Source organism: Mastomys coucha, unplaced genomic scaffold (assembly GCF_008632895.1).
Source record: "Mastomys coucha isolate ucsf_1 unplaced genomic scaffold, UCSF_Mcou_1 pScaffold22, whole genome shotgun sequence".
Classification (NCBI taxonomy): Eukaryota; Metazoa; Chordata; class Mammalia; order Rodentia; family Muridae; genus Mastomys; species Mastomys coucha.
Genome location: NW_022196905.1, coordinates 58,270,990 through 58,289,001, shown reverse-complemented (window position 1 = coordinate 58,289,001; position 18,012 = coordinate 58,270,990). Strand labels below are relative to the sequence as shown.

Sequence of the window (18,012 nt, the reverse complement as noted above, 5' to 3'; positions counted from 1 at the left end):
TGTGGATACATTCAAGAGTGTCTCCTAAACGTAATATCTTGCCATATTATGAGGCAGTAGTTCATATGATAATGCTTGGTAGAAAGCAAGTGCTGACTTATTTTGGCAAGGAGCCAGATGTCATCATTTAGCCTTTTACTTTAGAGCAAGATTCCTGGTTGGAACAGCATAGTACAGATTGGTTGCTTGCTCAGATAGGATTTAAGGGAATTATAGATAATCATTATCCTCAGGATAAATTGATAAAATTCTTAAATGTGCATGAAGTGATATTTCCTAACATGACTTCTTTACAGCCTTTGAGTAATGCCCTTGTGGTATTCACTGGTGGTTCCTCTAAAGGACGAGCTAGATATCTTATGAATAATCAACAGGTAGTCATAGACTCTCCTGGTCTCCTCAGCTCAGTTAGCTGAATTAACAGCAGTATTAAATGTGTTTCAGGCTGTGACTGATGCTTTCAATCTTTTCACTGATAGCCTATATGTGGCACAGTCAATTCCTTTGTTAGAAACTTGTGGTACATTTAATTTGAATACTACAGCAGGATCCTTATCTTCACAATTGCAAAATGTCATTCTTGCATGGAAAAATCAGTTTTATATTGGTCATATAGGAGCTCATTCTGGTCTCCCTGGACCATTGGCTGAAGGTAATAATTGTATTGACAGAGCTCTTGTAGGAGAAGTCTTAGTTTCATATCCTGTTGCACTAGCTAAAAGGGATCATAATAAATTCCATCTTTCTAGCCATACTTTAAGACTCAAACATAAAATTTCCAAAGAACAAGCAAGAATGATTGTAATACAATGCCCTAGTTGTGTCATTTTGTCTCCAGTTCCACATTTAGGGGTAAATCCAAGAGGCCTTATGCCCAATCATATTTGGCAGATGGATATAACTCATTATGCAGAATTCAGAAAGCTTAAATATGTACATGTTTGTATTGATACTTGTTCAGGATTTATATTTGCTTCTCTGCATACAGGAGAGGCCTCTAGAAATGTAATTGATCATTGTTTACAAGCCTTTAATGTTATGGGCTTACTTAAAGTCATTAAGACGGACAATGGGCCAGCTTACTCTGGCAAAAATTTTGTGTCATTTTCTGAAAATTTTGGCATCAAACATAAAACTGGACTTCCCTATAACCCAATGGGGAAAGGGATTGTTGAACGTGCACACCGCACTCTTAAAAATTGGCTTTTGAAAACTAAAGGAGGGAATTTGTATCCTCCTAGATCTCCAAAGGCACACCATGTTTTTGTGTTGTTTGTTTTGAACTTTTTGCAGACTGACATCAAAGGTCAGTCTGATGCGGACCGACATTGGCATCCTAATACTTCAAGTTCGTATGCCATGGTGAGGTGGAGAGATCCACTCACTAATACTTGGCATGGTCCAGATCCTGTTTTGGTTTGGGGCAGAGGGTCCGTATGTATTTTTTCTCAGAAAGAGGATGAAGCTCTTTGGCTTCCTGAAAGATTAATATGCCAGGTGGACTCGAATCCACAGCCTTCTTAGTAAATGTGTTTAAATGTACTGCTGAAAAGTCTTTTTTCTTTTTCTTTTGTTTTTGAGCTGACAGCTCTTTCTGTCACTCTGGAAATGCCCGCTTGATCCGGAAAAATGTGCTTTCTCCAGAAGCTAAATAAACAATTTGAATTCACTTGCTCATGCCCGGAGCAAAAGTAAAGTCACTCATACAGCATTTAGCTGTTTCAGGCTGGTGAAATCCCGAAGTACTAGCCTGAATTTACTACTTTGCATTTGAATTGAGGCTTATTCTCAGCAAAGGTTCCCAGAATTGGAGCTGATATTTTGCAGCTCAATCAGGTGCCTACACTTATCTCCAGTACAGTGGTGTGCAGCTTTACAATAACTTCAGAGAAGGTGGTTTTCAAAAAGACTGGCAGTTTGTGGACTTTGCAGGCAATAAAGGCATGTTTTGGTATTGGGTGCACAGAAGAAGGTGCATTTTGAAAACCTGTGTTCTTCGGGCTAGGTCTCTGGCAAAGAAATCAACCTAAGACAGAGGCTCATGCCGAGTGGCTGTGTTTTTGAAAAAAACATGAAATAAGCCCGGTTTGTAGTACAAACTAAATGTACATGTTCTCAAAGACGGGTCAGATATTTTGCCATCAGATATTATATTGCATTTGATATTCACCCAGGCACTGTGAAAATTCCCTGTGCAAAACTGTGATGTTTGATTATGTCTTTGTTCTAAAATTTTTTAAAATAAAAAGGGAGGAATTGTTATCTTCCCTCTTCACTTCAGTCATTGGACTTCTGGTAGCCTCTGCTTGGAGGCTAACACCTGGGAGCTAAGACAGATGCTTTCTGTTGACTGTTTGTGTTTGAAGAAGCTGCCTGAGCACACCCGCCAGCCGCCTGAAGATCCTCTGAACCTGGGGACTTTGGCACCTGAACTTTCTTTGTAGTGTAATCTTAGAGACTTGTTTTCAGTTTCTCCTGTGACTATAAAAACCCTGGTTTATTCTCAGTAAAGTGGAGCCTTGATTGGACACAACTTGGCTTCATGTTTTCTCTTTGCACTTCAAACCCTTTATTTCAGATCCGTTATTCCCTCCTGGCTGAGAAGAACCCAGTGTGTGAAACTGCGGGCAGTTTCAGAATGCTTTCCCCTCCTGGCAGCTTGCCTAGCACCTTCTGGTATTATGAAAGCCAGCCGTCAGGGAGGAAGGCTTTTGTGTCAGATCAGCTTGATTCCTCTGAGTCTAGGTCTGAGACATGTGGTGTCTTCAGTCATAGGGATTTATCTTCAACTTCTGAGAGGCAACAAAAAGCAACAGTGTTGCAGGAGATATTAAAAAAGAAATCTTCCTGCAATCTTTCCTGGTCTGCCAGTCCACATTTTGCTCTAGTGCCGCTGCTGGCACCAGCTGGCCTCATCACTATGTCCGGGCCAGCTCCTGCTATCCTCTCCCAGCTAGCAAGACCATCTCTTACATGCACCGCTCCACACACCCCACAACCAGTCGTCTAGCGCCTAGTTACCTGGTAGAAACATAACTCTTAAGGCTTAATTATCCAATGAGGTTTATATATCAATAAGATAACAATTGATAGGATGCCAATACAATAATTTCAGAGCCAAATGATAAAGATAATGCTTTAACCCAATTATTCTAACCTTGTGAAAACCTTAGCTACCTGTGGCTGTTTAAAACCACGTAGGGTCTGGATTGTCATCTTCACCTGCTTCTATGATGATTTCACCTCTTCTCTGACCTCCGACCTCCTCGCTAAACTTCTAGCTCCACCTCTCTATTCCCGTCCAATCACAGGCCTGTTACTGCCTTAATGTGATTGGACAGAATGTTGCAACACAACAGCGATTGTTTTGGGAGGCTTTTGGATTCTCCTGACTAACACCTTGAAGAAAGGCCTTTTTATGCCTTGGTACTGGGGCTTTTGTTAGTTACTCTATAGCTTTTACAGGTACCGTTATCACCCCGAGTGGCATAATTTCCTTTAAAAAATTTTTTTTTTGGTTTTTCGACATATATATATATTATATATAATTCTACACAAATATAAAAAATGATTTCTTATAGACTTTTAAAGCATCCTTAGTGTTATTTATCTCTCCTCCTTCCCCCTCCTTTCGTATTGAGCCCCCCCCCCATTAATTTTATACAGGGTCTGAGGTAGCCTAGGCTGGCCTCCAATTCTTTTCATAGCAAAGGATGATCTCCAACGTCTGACCCTCTGCCTCTACCTCCCAAGTGCTGGAATTACAGGTATGGCCCACTATATCTTGTTCCCGTGATGGTGGGGATTCAATCGGGGGCTTTGTGCTTGTTAGGCAAATGCTCTACCACGTTTAAGTCTGAGCCACGTTGTCAGGCTTAGAGTCCTGTGGTATGGCCTTGTACCAGGCATTTTTCTCTGAGTCTTCAAAAAGCCTCAGGGAAATGTTCATTCACTTGGAACTTTATCGTACTACAGACTTAAAAATACACATTTTAAATGTATTTCTAGTTCTAATAATACTTGCCGCTTTTTACTATAGACTGTCACTGACAGACCACATGATCCCCTCAGACTGTATCCTCTCTCTGTAGTCTGGCTGGCTTCAGTTTTTGACCCATCTGTTTCTGCTTCTTACATGCTGGGATTATAGGCATGAACCACCACGCCCAGCTCTTTAGCTCAGCTTTTAAAGCACACTGTAATTGATGGAAAAGAGAACACTGAGCTACTAACTCTAACCACACAGCATCGTGGATCAGCATGATTTGTGAGTGTGTGTCCTGACAGTGGGACATGTGGCCTTGGTTCACCCTCACCTTAGGAGTCGTAAGGCTTAGGGGCTGCAGTGTCATTCTGCTGTGGTCTGAACCTCTGCTGTGTCCCACAGTCCCTTTCTCTACCCTGTTTCCTGGGAGGTCAACAAAACCGAAGGGTGAGATTGTGAGTTTGGCCAAAGGTCTCAGGTCAAGTGGCTCAATGCTCAGCTTGTCACTCTAGGTTGTTCTGTCGCTAAGATTTTTTTTTTATCCTCCCAGTCTTTAGTGTTCCAACTGTCCTTTGATGTCTTAAAGAAAATATACTTCATATCTTTCTTTTTCTTTTGTTTTTGTTTTGTTTTGATTTTTGAGACAGGGTTTCTCTGAGTAGCCCTGGCTTTTTACTTTAGATTGTGACAAATATCTTAAGGAGCTTTTATAAATGTATCCTCCTTATTACATAAAAAATACCATTGTCTTGATCAGGTTATCATAGACACTGTGTGTTCATGAGCTGCAATGATCATGGTGTGCCTGGAAGATAGTAGTCCTTAAAACACATATGTATGTATGTACTGTGTGTGTGTGTGCATATATGCACATATGCATGCCCCAGTGTACATGTAGAGGTGAGAGGACGAATTTGGGGAATTGGTTCTCTCCTTCCCCAATGTGAATTCTGGGGATCAAACTCAGCACCTTGGCGACAAGCACCTGCTGAGTCATCTCATCAGCCTCTCTTGCACTCTTTCTTTCCCCCCTTCTATGATGTGCTCTTAATCTTGGAGGTACAAATATCGTACTCAGGCCCGAGTATTCAACGGTTACCTATTTCCAGTTCTGAGTCTGCCGTAACCACTGCCCATTATGAAAGGTACCTTCTCTGGCCAAAGCCGAGAGCAGCACTGATCTATGATCGTAAACTTCCGATATGTAGAAAAGGCAGCATGTGACAGGCACAGCACCCGCTTAGCAAAGTATCAACAGATTTCTCAGTAGGACTTACGACATCCCCAGCCACAGCTTTTGATGAGGTTACAGTACCAGGCATAGATTCCCTCTCCTGGAGCAGTCTTTAAATTAAAGCAGAGAGATGCTGCTAGCTCCATAATAGTCACACTAGCAATAGTCTCTTGCTCTCATGGGTGCATCTCGTTAGTAGTGAGCATACAGGGTCCACGGCTGGATTAAGACTCGATGACTCTCCTCCCCGGCTGCCGGTGTAGCACCTTCCAGCACTCTGGAAGCTAACCAGCTATGAGGAAGCTTCCAGCTCAGTTCCAACTCTACTTCTCTATGTCCTTGTGATGACCATTTCTTATTTTGACTATTTCACATTCCATGTGTAACGCATTAACTCTCCCAACACCCAAATATTGAGTAAAATGTCAATACATTTGAAAATGTGTGTGAGGGAAAGAAACAGATGTCTGCTAATATTCCCATTGAAAGTGGTTCACATGATTCTGTAAGTAGGTTGAGAGGAAGAGCAGACGGGCTGAAAAAATAGGGCCTGTTTGCAGACTGCATCCAGAAGTTATTGCAGTCACCTGCAGGCCTGCACATAGTTTGGAGTCATGGCATGGTGGTACACAGTTTTGATCCTAGCACTCAGGAGACAGAAGTAGGCAGATCTCTGAGCTATAGGCCAGCCAGGACTAATGAGATGGCTTTGCTCTCCTCCTCCTTCTCTTCTTTCTTCTCCTTTTCTTCTTCCTCTTCTTTCTCCTCCTCCCTCTTTTCTCCTCCTTCTTCTTCATTACTAGCCTTAATTTTACTTAAAAAAGATTTCTACTTTAAATTATATATACATGCATGGATGTGGAGGGATTTTGTGCAGTGGGGTGTACATGCTTGTGAATATAGGTGCCTGCAGAGGCTCGAAGAGGACTCAGGATCCTTTGAAGCTAGAGTTATAGGTGGTTATGAGGCAGTGGTGTGAGTGCAGGGAATTGAACTCAGTATGTTCCTTCTCCTTATCCTCAATTTTAAACAATAATTCCAGATTTATTTAATAATAGGATTGGTATGTAAAATAACAAATGAGCTGATTCCCCCCTCTCTCACTCACTCTCCCTCTCTCTCTCTCTCCACACACACACACACACACACACACACACACACACACACACACACATCCCTCTGCATACGTACAATACCGCCACCATCCCTCACTGCCCCTTACTTCCTGATGATGGTCTGGCTTTCCCATCCCCCAGTCTACTTTCCAGCCCTCCCCTAGCCTGCCTCCATTCCCAGCACACGAAGAGTGAAACCTCTGGGACTCTCTTAGTTCACCCGGCACTCCACTCCCTTGGGTGTGACTCCGCCCAAACATCAAAGCTCCTCCAAATCTATGTTCATACAAAGGGAGTGAGGTCCTATATGAGAAGGCAGAACAGGTACATGCTAACTACAAATAGGAATATAGTAATGCACGCTAAACAAAAATAAATATAAAATACCCTCCAGTAAGCTCTGAGTGAATTAACAGGTGGTCCCCTCCTTTGCTTTATGATCGATTTGTGTGTAAGACGTATGTCCTCCTACCCTTTAGCTCAGCGCCGTATTGATCAGAAGGTTTCAGAGGTAAAGGAATTCTCTGTTGGATTAACTCCTTCCCTTACGTCCTCCGCAGCTTCGACACTGTGTTTCTGATACAGAATCGAGTAAGTAGGTCAGCGCTGCCAAACCTGTCATGTGGTATTTTCTCTCTGCCTTTCTCACAGGGTGCAGCTATTCTTAGTCGCTGCCCAGAGACAGCTCTCTGCACAGCGGCTTCTTGCTAACCTCCTGTGGAGCCACGACTCAGCTGGCCACAAAACCTACTCCATGGGCATCGTTGTTAAACTCAGCTTATCCTATATTTACAAAACTGTGTAACTTTAAAGAGCATGCACCCCCCAGTCCCCCACTCATCTCCCCGCCCCCTCGTATCTGCCCACCACCCTTGCAACCTCCCCCTCAAGAGAAAATAAAAAACATATGAACAAAACAGAACAAAACAAAGCATAGGAAGCATCTCATCGAGGAAGCTATAGCGTGTCACAGTGTGTCCCACAGCATCTTCACTTGGCAAATGTGCATTGCAATGAACCATTGCTCTGGTTCAAGGCCTCTCGCTTCTGTGACGTCATCAATATTGAATCCTTATGAGGACTCTTCCTTGTTATCCTGTTATTGCCCTGTGTCATGGAGATCCTGCAGCTTTGGGTCAGCAGGACCGGGCCCTTCACACTCTCTGACAGTTCACAGATGATGTAGATTTGGAGTGGGCCAACTCAAAAGCTGTGGGTCTGGGCCTGGGTGGTTGCTGTGCTGGCCAACCTGCTGGCTGTCCCGCATCTGCACCAAGCTCTCCAGCACAGCTCCCGCTAGGCCATCCAATGCTGCCATTGGCAGGAGGCGGAGTCAGGAGCTGGTTCAACCACATCCAAGCCTCCAGAGCCAGCCCCACTATGTTGCCCAGGTGAGGTGCTTGGCCCACTGGGGCTGGGCCAGCTCTCCCCCTCTCACACCCTTGGGTGGGGCTCGCTTTCCCATGCCTTTTGCCATCAGGGCCAGCCACTATGTTGCCCAGACGAGGTGCAGGGCCCGCTCTCCTGAGTGCTGCAGCCAGTGAGGGTCAGTGCATGTTCTGCACAGCCCTTGGACATCTTATGTGGTCCCAGGCAGCTTCCCAGACCAGGGATGTCCCAGGGTCTTTAGTGGTAATATGAGCCACAGACATCTACATTGACCCCCTAAAGTGGAAATTTTTGGTTTCTTTAACAACTCAGCTGTGTCACGTGAGATTTTTCTAGAAGCTGTCTTGTGGGAGGGCATGTAATGTTTCACTGAAAACAGACCCTTGAGAGGTTGCATGATGTTTAGAAAGAAGAGAAATGGAACCCACAGGCAGTGAGAGGGTGCTCTTGCACTGCTACACTGTGTGACACTTCTCAGGTCTTTGCTGGTCTTCACTGGTCTTTGCTGGTTGTCATTTCATAGAGAGAAATGCACATGGTATTCCAGCGCATTCTGACTGCTTCTGTTGATTCAGGCCGATTCGGTGGAACCTTGCTGTTTCTGCTGGATCTAGCCGCCACTCCTAATTCACGTGTTTGCTATTGGACTGTACTGCTGGTATTCTGACAATGAAGAGTGGACTTGCCCCAAAGAACTACTTCTAAACAGACCCACAACCCCTCTTTCCTTTTAACCTTCTTTCTCCCCTACCCCTGGTTGGTGGGCTAGAAGAGAGGTTTAAGAACCTTAAATAAAGTACGTTTTGAAAAAGCTAAGCCTACAGACCCTGTGGCTGCTTGGCTACAGATCTAGACACAGCCCTCCTGGGCAGCCTGGGCCGGGACTCCAGCACAGCCTCAAGTGGCAGGGCTGGTGCTCACAATGGCTGTTCCTCCTCACCCTCTCCAGTTCCATCTCTCTTCACAATGCTCAAACTGCTTCCCTTTCTCTCCTGACTGTCCGCCACATACTTTCCATTGTCGCAGCTCCTGCTACAGGCGGGTCACGTGGCTGCCAGCCCCTGGATGACCTCCTCCTCCCTGTTTGCTGCCTGGCATCGTAGGAAGTGGGCCTCTAGGTGTCTGCAGCCCATCCACGCTGTGAGGTGGCAGGCAGGTCTCTGGGTGTCTTTCCCTGCCAGCACTTCGTGGCATGGCGGTGGGTGTGTTTCTCCTTAGTTGAATTCTTAATGTCATCTTTTTACTATCTTAGAAAGTGGCAATAGCAGCTGGAGGTGGCTCCGTTGGTGAAGCGCTTGCTATGTAAACATGAGGACCCGAGTTCAGAACCCACAAGAGAAGTCAGGCACAGCAGCCAGCTGAGGAGGTGGAGGCAGGAGCGTCCCCAGAGCTTGCTGGCCACATGGTCGATATACATTTTTGAGCTCAAGGTTCAGTGAGAGGCTAACATGGAGAGTGACCAAGGAAGATGCTAGCTATCAGCCTCTGGCCTCTGTCTGTGCACATGTGCAGGTGCACATACACACCATATACATATACTAGACACACACACACATATACACACCACACTACATACACACATATAGACACCAGCATACCATACACATACCACACACACACCACACAATCACACATATATACCACAGATCACACACACACACATACACCCCACACACCCTCCACATATACCACAGACCACACACACCACACACACATACACCACACACTACATACACACACATATATCACACACATATATACACCACACACACACACACCCACACACACTACTACTCCTCACACAGAGTGGTAATAGATCTTTGCTAAGTAGAGTTTATGTAGAACTAGACCTGTTTTTAAGCAGTGTCCTGAGAATAACTCTCTACGAAGTCAGACATAAACATTAAAACATGTAATATTAACACAATAATATAAAACCATTTAAAATAACACAAGTATAGTTTAGAATCCACAAAGCAAAGCAATCAAGTCAAAATATGCAACGTTTCCCACACTCCCCAGTCAAGGCTGGTCTCAGCCTGACTGAGCCTCACTAGCCCAGGGGAAATTGTCACCCCAGGGCAGGGGACAGAAGGTAGCTGTCAAGTTGTCACGATGCTCTCAATCAAAGCTCTATCTCATTCTCTTCTTGGACTAAAGAGCTAAAGAGTCTTTCTTCTTGTCTGAGTTCTAAAATTCATTTATTTAAAAACTATGTTAAAAAATCTTCTTTGAAATGCTTATAAATTCAGAATTTTAATCTCAGTAATGTGTATTGTTATGTCATTTTAAGAAAAATATAGTGTCTTTAATAAATCCTTTGGTTAATTTATTGTTTCAGACAGGGTCTCATGGTATAGCCCTGGCTGTTCTAGAACTCACTAAGCAGACCAGGCTGGCCTTGAACTCACAGATCCTGGGCTTCCCAACTGCTGGGATTAGTGGCAGATATGCCCAGCTCTCTGATGAAGCTTTTCAAAGAGTAGTGGTAAGACAACAGTTTCCTACCAGTGATGCTTTATACCCTCACCATGTTGTAGAACTATCACCAGAAAGTAGTTCCAGAACATTCATCCCAAAAGGAAACTCCTTACTCAGGTAGCCATATTCCACCGTCTCCCACAGTCTGTGTTGATCACAGATCTGCCTTTTGTACTATTTTGTCTATCTTGGATATTTCATCCAGTGAGCGGAAACTCAGCACACTGTATCAGGGTTCATCTGAGTTGTAGCGCTCACCAGCTGCCCACTCCCCTATGACTGAGTACATTCTGTTACATGTTCATCTCAACACAACCTGGTGGGTGCTTGGGCCATTTCCTCCTTTTGGTTGTTGTGTTTACTCTTGCCTTGGCTATTTGTGTATGCAAGTTTCTGTTTGAACAGGTTTCCAGTTTTTGGTATACAGTCTGGCGTGGGATTGCTGGGCCACACAGCAGTACTGCAGCAAGCTGCCTGTGCAGATGAACGAAAGGCCTGATTTGTCCATGTCCTCTCCAACACTCATTTTCTGTTTTTAAAATTACAGTCATCCCAGTGAGCGTGACGCCGCATCTCTTTGGGCTGTTGATTTGCATAATGACCAGTGATGGTGAACATCTTTTCATGTGCTTGTCATGCGTAGCACTCCACTGGCAAGGTCTACTTAAGTCCTTTGCATATTTCTAACTGGACTGTCTTTTTGCTATTGGATGTTTGAATTCCTTTTATATTCTAGAACTCTAGTCTCTTGCCAGATACATAATTTGCAACTAGTTTCTCCCATTTTGAGATGGTTTTTTCACTTCGTATAATTTTGGGCATGTCTGAACAGGTGTTTTCCTCTCACGAGACTGGGAGCTTGCTTTGTGCTTGGTGGATGGGCCAGAGAACTCTTGGGATCTGCCTGAATCAGCTCCCTAGTGCAAGGGTTACAGCCATGCCCTGTTTATGTGAACATGGCTTTTGGGGATTCAAGCTTAGGTCCTCTAGCACAAGCAGCAAATACTCAAGAGTTTACTCTAAGCCACTGAGCCACCTCAAGCCACTTCACTTTCCTTTTCTTTCTTAAGACAGGACAAGAGTTGCTCTATGTAGACTAGGTTGGCCTCAAACTCAGAGATCCACCTGCCTCTGCATTGGGTTTAAAGGTACACACCACCATGCCTGGCCTGGTCTGTGATGTCTAATTAGTGTATAGCTTATGGTTTTAGTCTCATATCCACAAAACCACCCCCAAGTCCAAGATCACCAAGGCCATGTCTGTCTTCTCAGTATTGTGGTCTCAATCCCTGTGTTTAGATTTTTGATTACTTTGTACTGCACCCAGTGTGAAAGGCTCAGATCTCTTCTCCATGTGCATCTTCTTCCTAAGCAATTTGCATCTTTCCTGGAAACCAGTGAGTCTGGTGCACTTTAGAAGTCTATAGTCACTTCTGGACTTTTAATTCCATATTATTGATCTGCATGTTTACTTATAAACCATACTATTTTGATTAATGTAACTTCGCAAAAAAAAAAAGTTGAAACCAGAAAACTGAGTCTGATCTCACTTCCCTGTTATTAAAGATGCTTGTTTTACTGGTCCTTGTGGGGCTCTTGTAATTACATATGCATTTTAGGGTTAAATTTCTCAGTCCAACAAAGTTGCTGGGGTCTCGGTAGGGAGTGCTGAAGCTAAGACAGTGGGCTGCTCTCCCCTGTGCCTTCCAGCATGTGAACACAAGATGCCCTTTGGTATTTACATCTTCTCTATCTCAGTGATGTGCTCATCCACACAGCCACCTCCCCACATTCTCAGTGGCACTGCTCCCTTCATTCTATCACACTTTTCTTTGTTAGTGTGTAGAAGAAACATTACCAACCTTGTGAGATCCTCCATACAGCGGCGTTACTGAAACTGTACTTACCTAGGGAGCTTGTGCGTGGATTCTTTAGACTTTTTAAAGTGTAGTATTATATTGTCAGCCAATATAGTTTTACTTCCTTGTTTTTAATCTGAAGTCCCTATTTCTTTCTCTTTGCCTAATTTCCTTGTCATAACTGTAGTTCAGTGTTGAACAGCACCAGAGCAGGGGCGGTTTCTGGCTCACAGGGTGAAGGTCTCTCTTTTTCATTTACTGTGTTGTCAGCTGTGGGTTTTCAGAAAAGCCTCTTACCAGGATGAGGGAAGTCTCCTCTTCCTAATCCCCCCTCCCTGCCACAAAAGGCTACTATATGTTAATAAATGTTTTAAAAATTAATAATAATAATTTTCTCCTCCTTCATTCTACTGCCAAAAAAGATGACATTGTTTTTCTCAGGAATTGTATGACGAGCTCTTTACTCATCACAGATCTGCACAGACTGTCCAGTTTCTGAGTCAGTTTTTATAATCTGTGTGTAACTAGGAATTTGTCCATCTTGTCTTGGTTATATATAATGTATTGGAATTAATGCTTATTTTTAATAGATTTGTTTACAGTTTACTCCAGTAATGGAACTTAATACTTAAGATGTTTGAAATGCTTTGTGCATTTCCTTTCCTAAAGCAATATATATATATACAATTCTATGATTGATTTAAACCAACTTTTCCTTAAATATTAACGAGCCAGCTGGGCATGGAGGTGCATGCCTTTTATTCCAGCACTTAAGAGGCAATCTTGTCCAGTTAGTGAGTTTTAGGCAAGCCAGGGCTATGTAGTGAGACCCTGTCTCAAAGAACAAAACCCAAACCAAAAAAAAAAAAAAAATTTAGTTCAATAAAGAGGAACTGTGATTCACTTTTTAAAGAAAGCAACTAAAATAAAGGTTATCTTAATATAAAATAAGAATATATTAACCATAACATTGTACTTTGTAAGACGGGACTTTAGTTCATATTCATTTTTATATTAAGGTAATGACTTGTCCCTTAGAAGAATTTCATACAATATTGCTGCTCAGGGCATTTTACAAACAATAAACAATTCAGACACTATTAACACTCATGTATGTAATTAGAATTTACAAATGTACAAAATTTTGAGTAACAAATGCTTTAAACTTATTTTCCAAATATTCAGTTACAATGCCCACCCCCCACTCCAGTTTCTTGATTACAAAGAAGCACAATGGTTCCTAACTGTGTCCACATGTCTGGAACAAGGCAGCAGACAGAACACAGGAACAGACAAACAATCGTGTCAGTATCAAAAGGACAAAATCAAATAAACTTTTGTAACATAAAAGAAAATAAATCCACATAATTAAATACTAGTTAGGTGGGAGAACATCAAAGAGCATATAGCATTTATTTTCTCTACACAAACTTGCATATTTTAATGTAAGCATTCTGCTTTAATCTCAGTGATATCCTATCACAGTTGATGGATCTAGATGGAATGGAATGGCTATTTAAGTAGGACCCAGAGATCCAATCAAGTTTTTATTTGGTCAGTCTTATTTTTAATGCCTTATGTGTTTTTCTTTATTCTTGGGTTAAACCAATTTTAGTAATAAAATTCACAACTATAGCAAACATAATATCATTGTACCTGAAAAAGCTAGCTAGTATAGTCTTTAGTACGTCATTAAAATAGCAGTTTGATTAAACGATAAAAGTATGGAAGCTCATGTATGACAAACTTATAAAATAACATTTTAGAAGTTTGTATGCTTGTACTGGAATAACTCTGGACAGTGTGAATCCAGTTAGTGCTGGATTGTCTTCATATTGTATACCAAGAAGGTATGTTCCCAGTCCTCCAGCTGTGGCCTTAATGTACTGAGAAATGAAGTATCCCATCCTGGTATGTCCACTCCTTCCCCACTGTTTCAATATCTTCACTTTGAAATGAGGCACTTTGTGCCTAGGAATGTGGCACTGCACGTTCACTAAGAATGAATCCATGGGAGGAATGTCTGTGTTATAGAGGGAGAGAGCACCTCTCTATAGGGGACAAAGAACGATGTCATATCTTCACAGTCACAACACAGGCTCCCGCTCTTCCTAGGCACAGTGGAGCGACCTGAAAATGGACAAGAGACATAGGTGTTGGGTGTGAGGAAGGTACCCCGAGGCATACTGTGAGAACAGTGAGTGACAGGACAGCCAGACAGTTTAGCTTAGTTAGACAGCTTAGTAAATGCAATGCAACCACTTCCTGCTCTGGGACAATGCTGGCAGTGGGCTATCAGAGGCTCTAGACTTTACAATCTCACTTCAGTTCTTCTATAAATGTCTGTTTACCCATTTACTAACACAGTATAATGAACGCAGTTATTGTTCAGGTACTACAAGTGTAAGCTCACATGTTTGGTCCTTAGAACAGCATCAGACGTATTAGCAGCACCTAAACAAGACAGCTGTGTGATTCCAGATTGCTGACTTATAGTAAAAACTAACTAGGCTCATTCCTGTTTATGATAAATCTCTGCTTCTCATGGATTGGCCTATGCCCCACCTGTAACCTTAACTATGAATAGTTCTTTACTGTCTGTTCCAGAAATGACAACTGTGCCTTGGTTTCAGGAGATTGCTATGATCACCTTGTTTGACCGTTTTACAGCCATGTCTTTGCTTCAGGAGACTGTTTCCACTTGTTATGCCTATGTTCTGCTTTTGGGCTGGAGCTACGTGACCCCTACATATGTAGCAGATGTGCAGCTTGATCTTTATTCATGCGTGTTCCCCAACAACTGGGGAGGGGGCTGCCCCTGACTCTTCCTGCCTATGGATCTCATTCCCCTAACCATGCTGCCTTGTCTGGCCTCAGTAGGAAAGAATGTGTCCAACCTTGTGGTAACTTGATATGCCAGGGTGAAGTGATACCTACAGGGGGGCCTCCCCCTTCTCAGAGGAGAAGGCGAGGGGGATGGAGGGAGGAGCTGGGGGGGACTGGGAGGAGAGTGGGGGCTGATATTGGGATATAAAGAGAATAAATAAATTAATGGAAAAAAAGCTTGCTTTAATTTGCTTGGCCATGACTTGGGTCAGTGACCTTTGTCTGAGCATCTGTGGGATGAACACCCTCCTCTTGCACCTTCCACTGAGTCATCTCATCCACTGAAGAAAGAAGACTGAACCACATGACTGAAATCCTCTTAGACTATGCTCCCTTGTACACTCTTACTGTCATCCCATCCTCAGGCTGCTTTGCAGCTTATCTTCATCTTTATTTTTACTGGATTTTAGAGTCAAGTAGGAAACACCTCCGCTTGTGTCTGTGAGGGCATTTCCCAAGACCCCCCTAAATGTGGGCGGGGTCATTCCTTAGGTTTGGGTCCTGAACTGAATTAAGAAGGGAAAGAGAGTGGGGCACTGTGGTGTTTGAATAAGAATGGTCCCCATAGGCTCAGATATTTGCATGTTTTGTCTCTAGTTGAAAAACTCTTTGGAACTTCTTCGGAGCTGTGGTCTTGTTGGAGAAAGTGTGTCAGTAGGAGTCAGGCTTTGAGGACTCAAAAGCCTTTGCCAGGTCCAGTGTCTCTGCCTGCCTGCCCTTCTGTCTGTCAGTCTGTCTGTCTATGACAGGCACTGATATTTATTATTCTATACTTCCTAGCCTCAGACACAGCATGACCAGCTGCTTAATGTTCTGCCTCCCCTGCTCTCCCCAGAAGATAGGCCCCTCCAGAAAGAGATGTGGTTAAGCTAGAAGGCTTCCGTTCATAAGCTTGCCACATTGAGTTCTTGCTTGTTAATGTAATTTAGGTTTGTCATGTTTATTAGATAATAACCAGAAATTTAATATACTCCCAAATATTGAGTATTTAAAAATGATTATAGGTGAACTCTTCAAGTATTTCTGACTGCTTATTTTCTGCAATATTCCCTCCCCTTGGTAAAGCCCTCTGTGGTCCTGTCAGCTCTACCACTGCTACAACATCCTATCAAACGAATGGTGGCTCATGATTTTTCTGCATATTAATTTATACTTTGAAGGAATTTGGATTTTGGTATAAAATCAGATACTGCATCTTGTTTTTTAATATTTAGTCAAGAGGCAACTTTATCACATTAAAAAAGACTAGTTTGTTTTTATTTTATGTGTATGAATGTTTGCCTGCATCTATGTATGTGCATGTGTTTGCGGTGCCTATAGTGTCCAGAAGAGGGCATCAGATCCCTTGGAACTAGAGGATGTTGTGAGGCTCTGTTTAAGTGTTGAAAACCAAAGTTGGGTCCTCTGCAAGAGCAGCAAGTGCTCTCTCTTAACAGCTGAGTCTCTCAGCCCCCACATTTGAGTGATGCATGTCAATGTTGGACAAAGTTGAGAGTGTCTTATGGAAAGATGTTTTCAGGATTAGAGAGAGGTAAGACAAGGAGAAACGGAAACGGCATACCTGGGTCCATTCGTTGGTCTGGGGGTCATAAGCTTCCACTATGTTCAGGTAGGTCTGTCCATCATAACCTCCGACAGCATACAGCTTGTCACCAAGTAAGCACACGCCCACCGCATCTCTGCTAATGCTCATGGATGCCACTGCAGTCCACATGTCTGTTTTGGGATCATATCTGAAAGAAAAGTTTACAACTCAAGTTGACATTGCTCTTGAAACGTTTTGTGTGCAAACATTTGTCCTGCAAGTCTAGCTTCTGTCTGATCTCTGATATAAATATGCTGAACACATTTCAGAGAAAAAGATCAGTATTTTCCTAAAAAACACCTTATGATGTTACAGATTCATTTAGTAGATATAGCACACTAAAGAACTCAAGATATATAAATTGCTTCAAGGCTTCAGTGTCCCCATTGAAAATGTGGTGGGCAGAGCAATATATTAAGCTCTGTGCAAGATGACTTAAATTCTCAAATATGGTAGCTGTCCATTTTTTTCTTGCTCTTTTTAAACTAGACCTGCTCAGTGGTGTCATGCTAAAATGCCATATTGATTTTGATGGTTTGTGTGTGTGTGTGTGTGTGTGTGTGTGTGTGTGAACACCTGTCTTTTCTTGGTGTAATTAGTCTTGTTAAAGACTCCTGGTTTTCCTTCCTGGATCATATCATGAACAGTGTTGTAATTACCTTCTCCCCACTCCAGATGAGATGCAGCTGGAGCTTTCCTGCCTTCTGCAGCAGCACCGGGTCTGCTTGTTATTAGAGACTGCTGAGTATCATCAGCGTCTGGATCGTAAGTCTGACCCCCTTCTTGTCATTTACAGTTAGTTCTCTAGCTAAAGCATTCCGACTTTAAACAATTGGATCCATTCTCCCTTCCGGTACTCACTGATTTCACATTCCTCTTTCAGATCTAGAACCTTGGCTACTGCCCCAGCGCTCTGGGAGACCTGCTCTCTGCCCTAGTGCTCTGTGCAGCTTGCTCTCTCACAATGGTTCCTCTCCAGTGCTCGCCCTTGGCTCTCTGTCTCAGTCACGCTTGGCTCTCTGGCCACACAGTCATCCTTCATGTTCCATGTGAACCATATTTTTTTTCTGTTTTGGAGCATTCACACATGATTCTAGTGATTCTTCCTGTAAAATGCATTCAATTCTCTCTTGTCCTTAAACTAAATAAAAAAATATATGAAGACTCGGCTTGCAAGCCAAATCGTTGCTCCTGTTAGGTCCTCCACTAGGGCTAAAAGCTGTGTTTCTTATGACTAGAACATATGGCTTGGCTAAGCCTTTAAGAATTGTAAGAACTTCTTATTTTTCTTCATGATTTTCCATTATTTCATTATATATCAAAATGGGCCAGACATGTCCCTGTCCTTTGTACTTCTTATATGGCTTCCAGCCCTAATGCATGCTTTCTGAGATTCATCATGCTCCTTTACATTTCTGGTAAGTCAGAATCCAGTACCAAATAGCTAAACAGTAAGTGCTTGTCCCAGTGGATGCATT

General features: G+C 42.9%; 1 protein-coding gene and 1 long non-coding RNA gene across 3 annotated transcripts in view; one reads left to right on the top strand and one right to left on the bottom strand.

Annotated features, from left to right (window-relative positions):
* Positions 1 to 3,231: 3,231 nt before the first annotated feature.
* LOC116071042 lies at positions 3,232 to 17,698 on the top strand. The gene is made up of 3 exons (XR_004110686.1): positions 3,232 to 3,465; positions 17,210 to 17,299; positions 17,418 to 17,698. It is a non-coding gene; the product is annotated as an uncharacterized LOC116071042 (long non-coding RNA).
* Positions 13,037 to 18,012, bottom strand: part of Klhl5 (kelch like family member 5) — a 61,986-nt gene continuing 57,010 nt past the window's right edge. For both annotated transcript variants that reach the window (XM_031342403.1, XM_031342402.1), the window contains exons 10-11: positions 16,511 to 16,682; positions 13,037 to 14,193 (exon numbers count right to left, since the gene is read on the bottom strand). In XM_031342403.1, the coding sequence (XP_031198263.1) occupies positions 14,137 to 14,193; positions 16,511 to 16,682 (229 nt within the window). In that variant the 3' untranslated portion in view covers positions 13,037 to 14,136. The remainder of the gene's footprint in view (positions 14,194 to 16,510; positions 16,683 to 18,012) is intronic.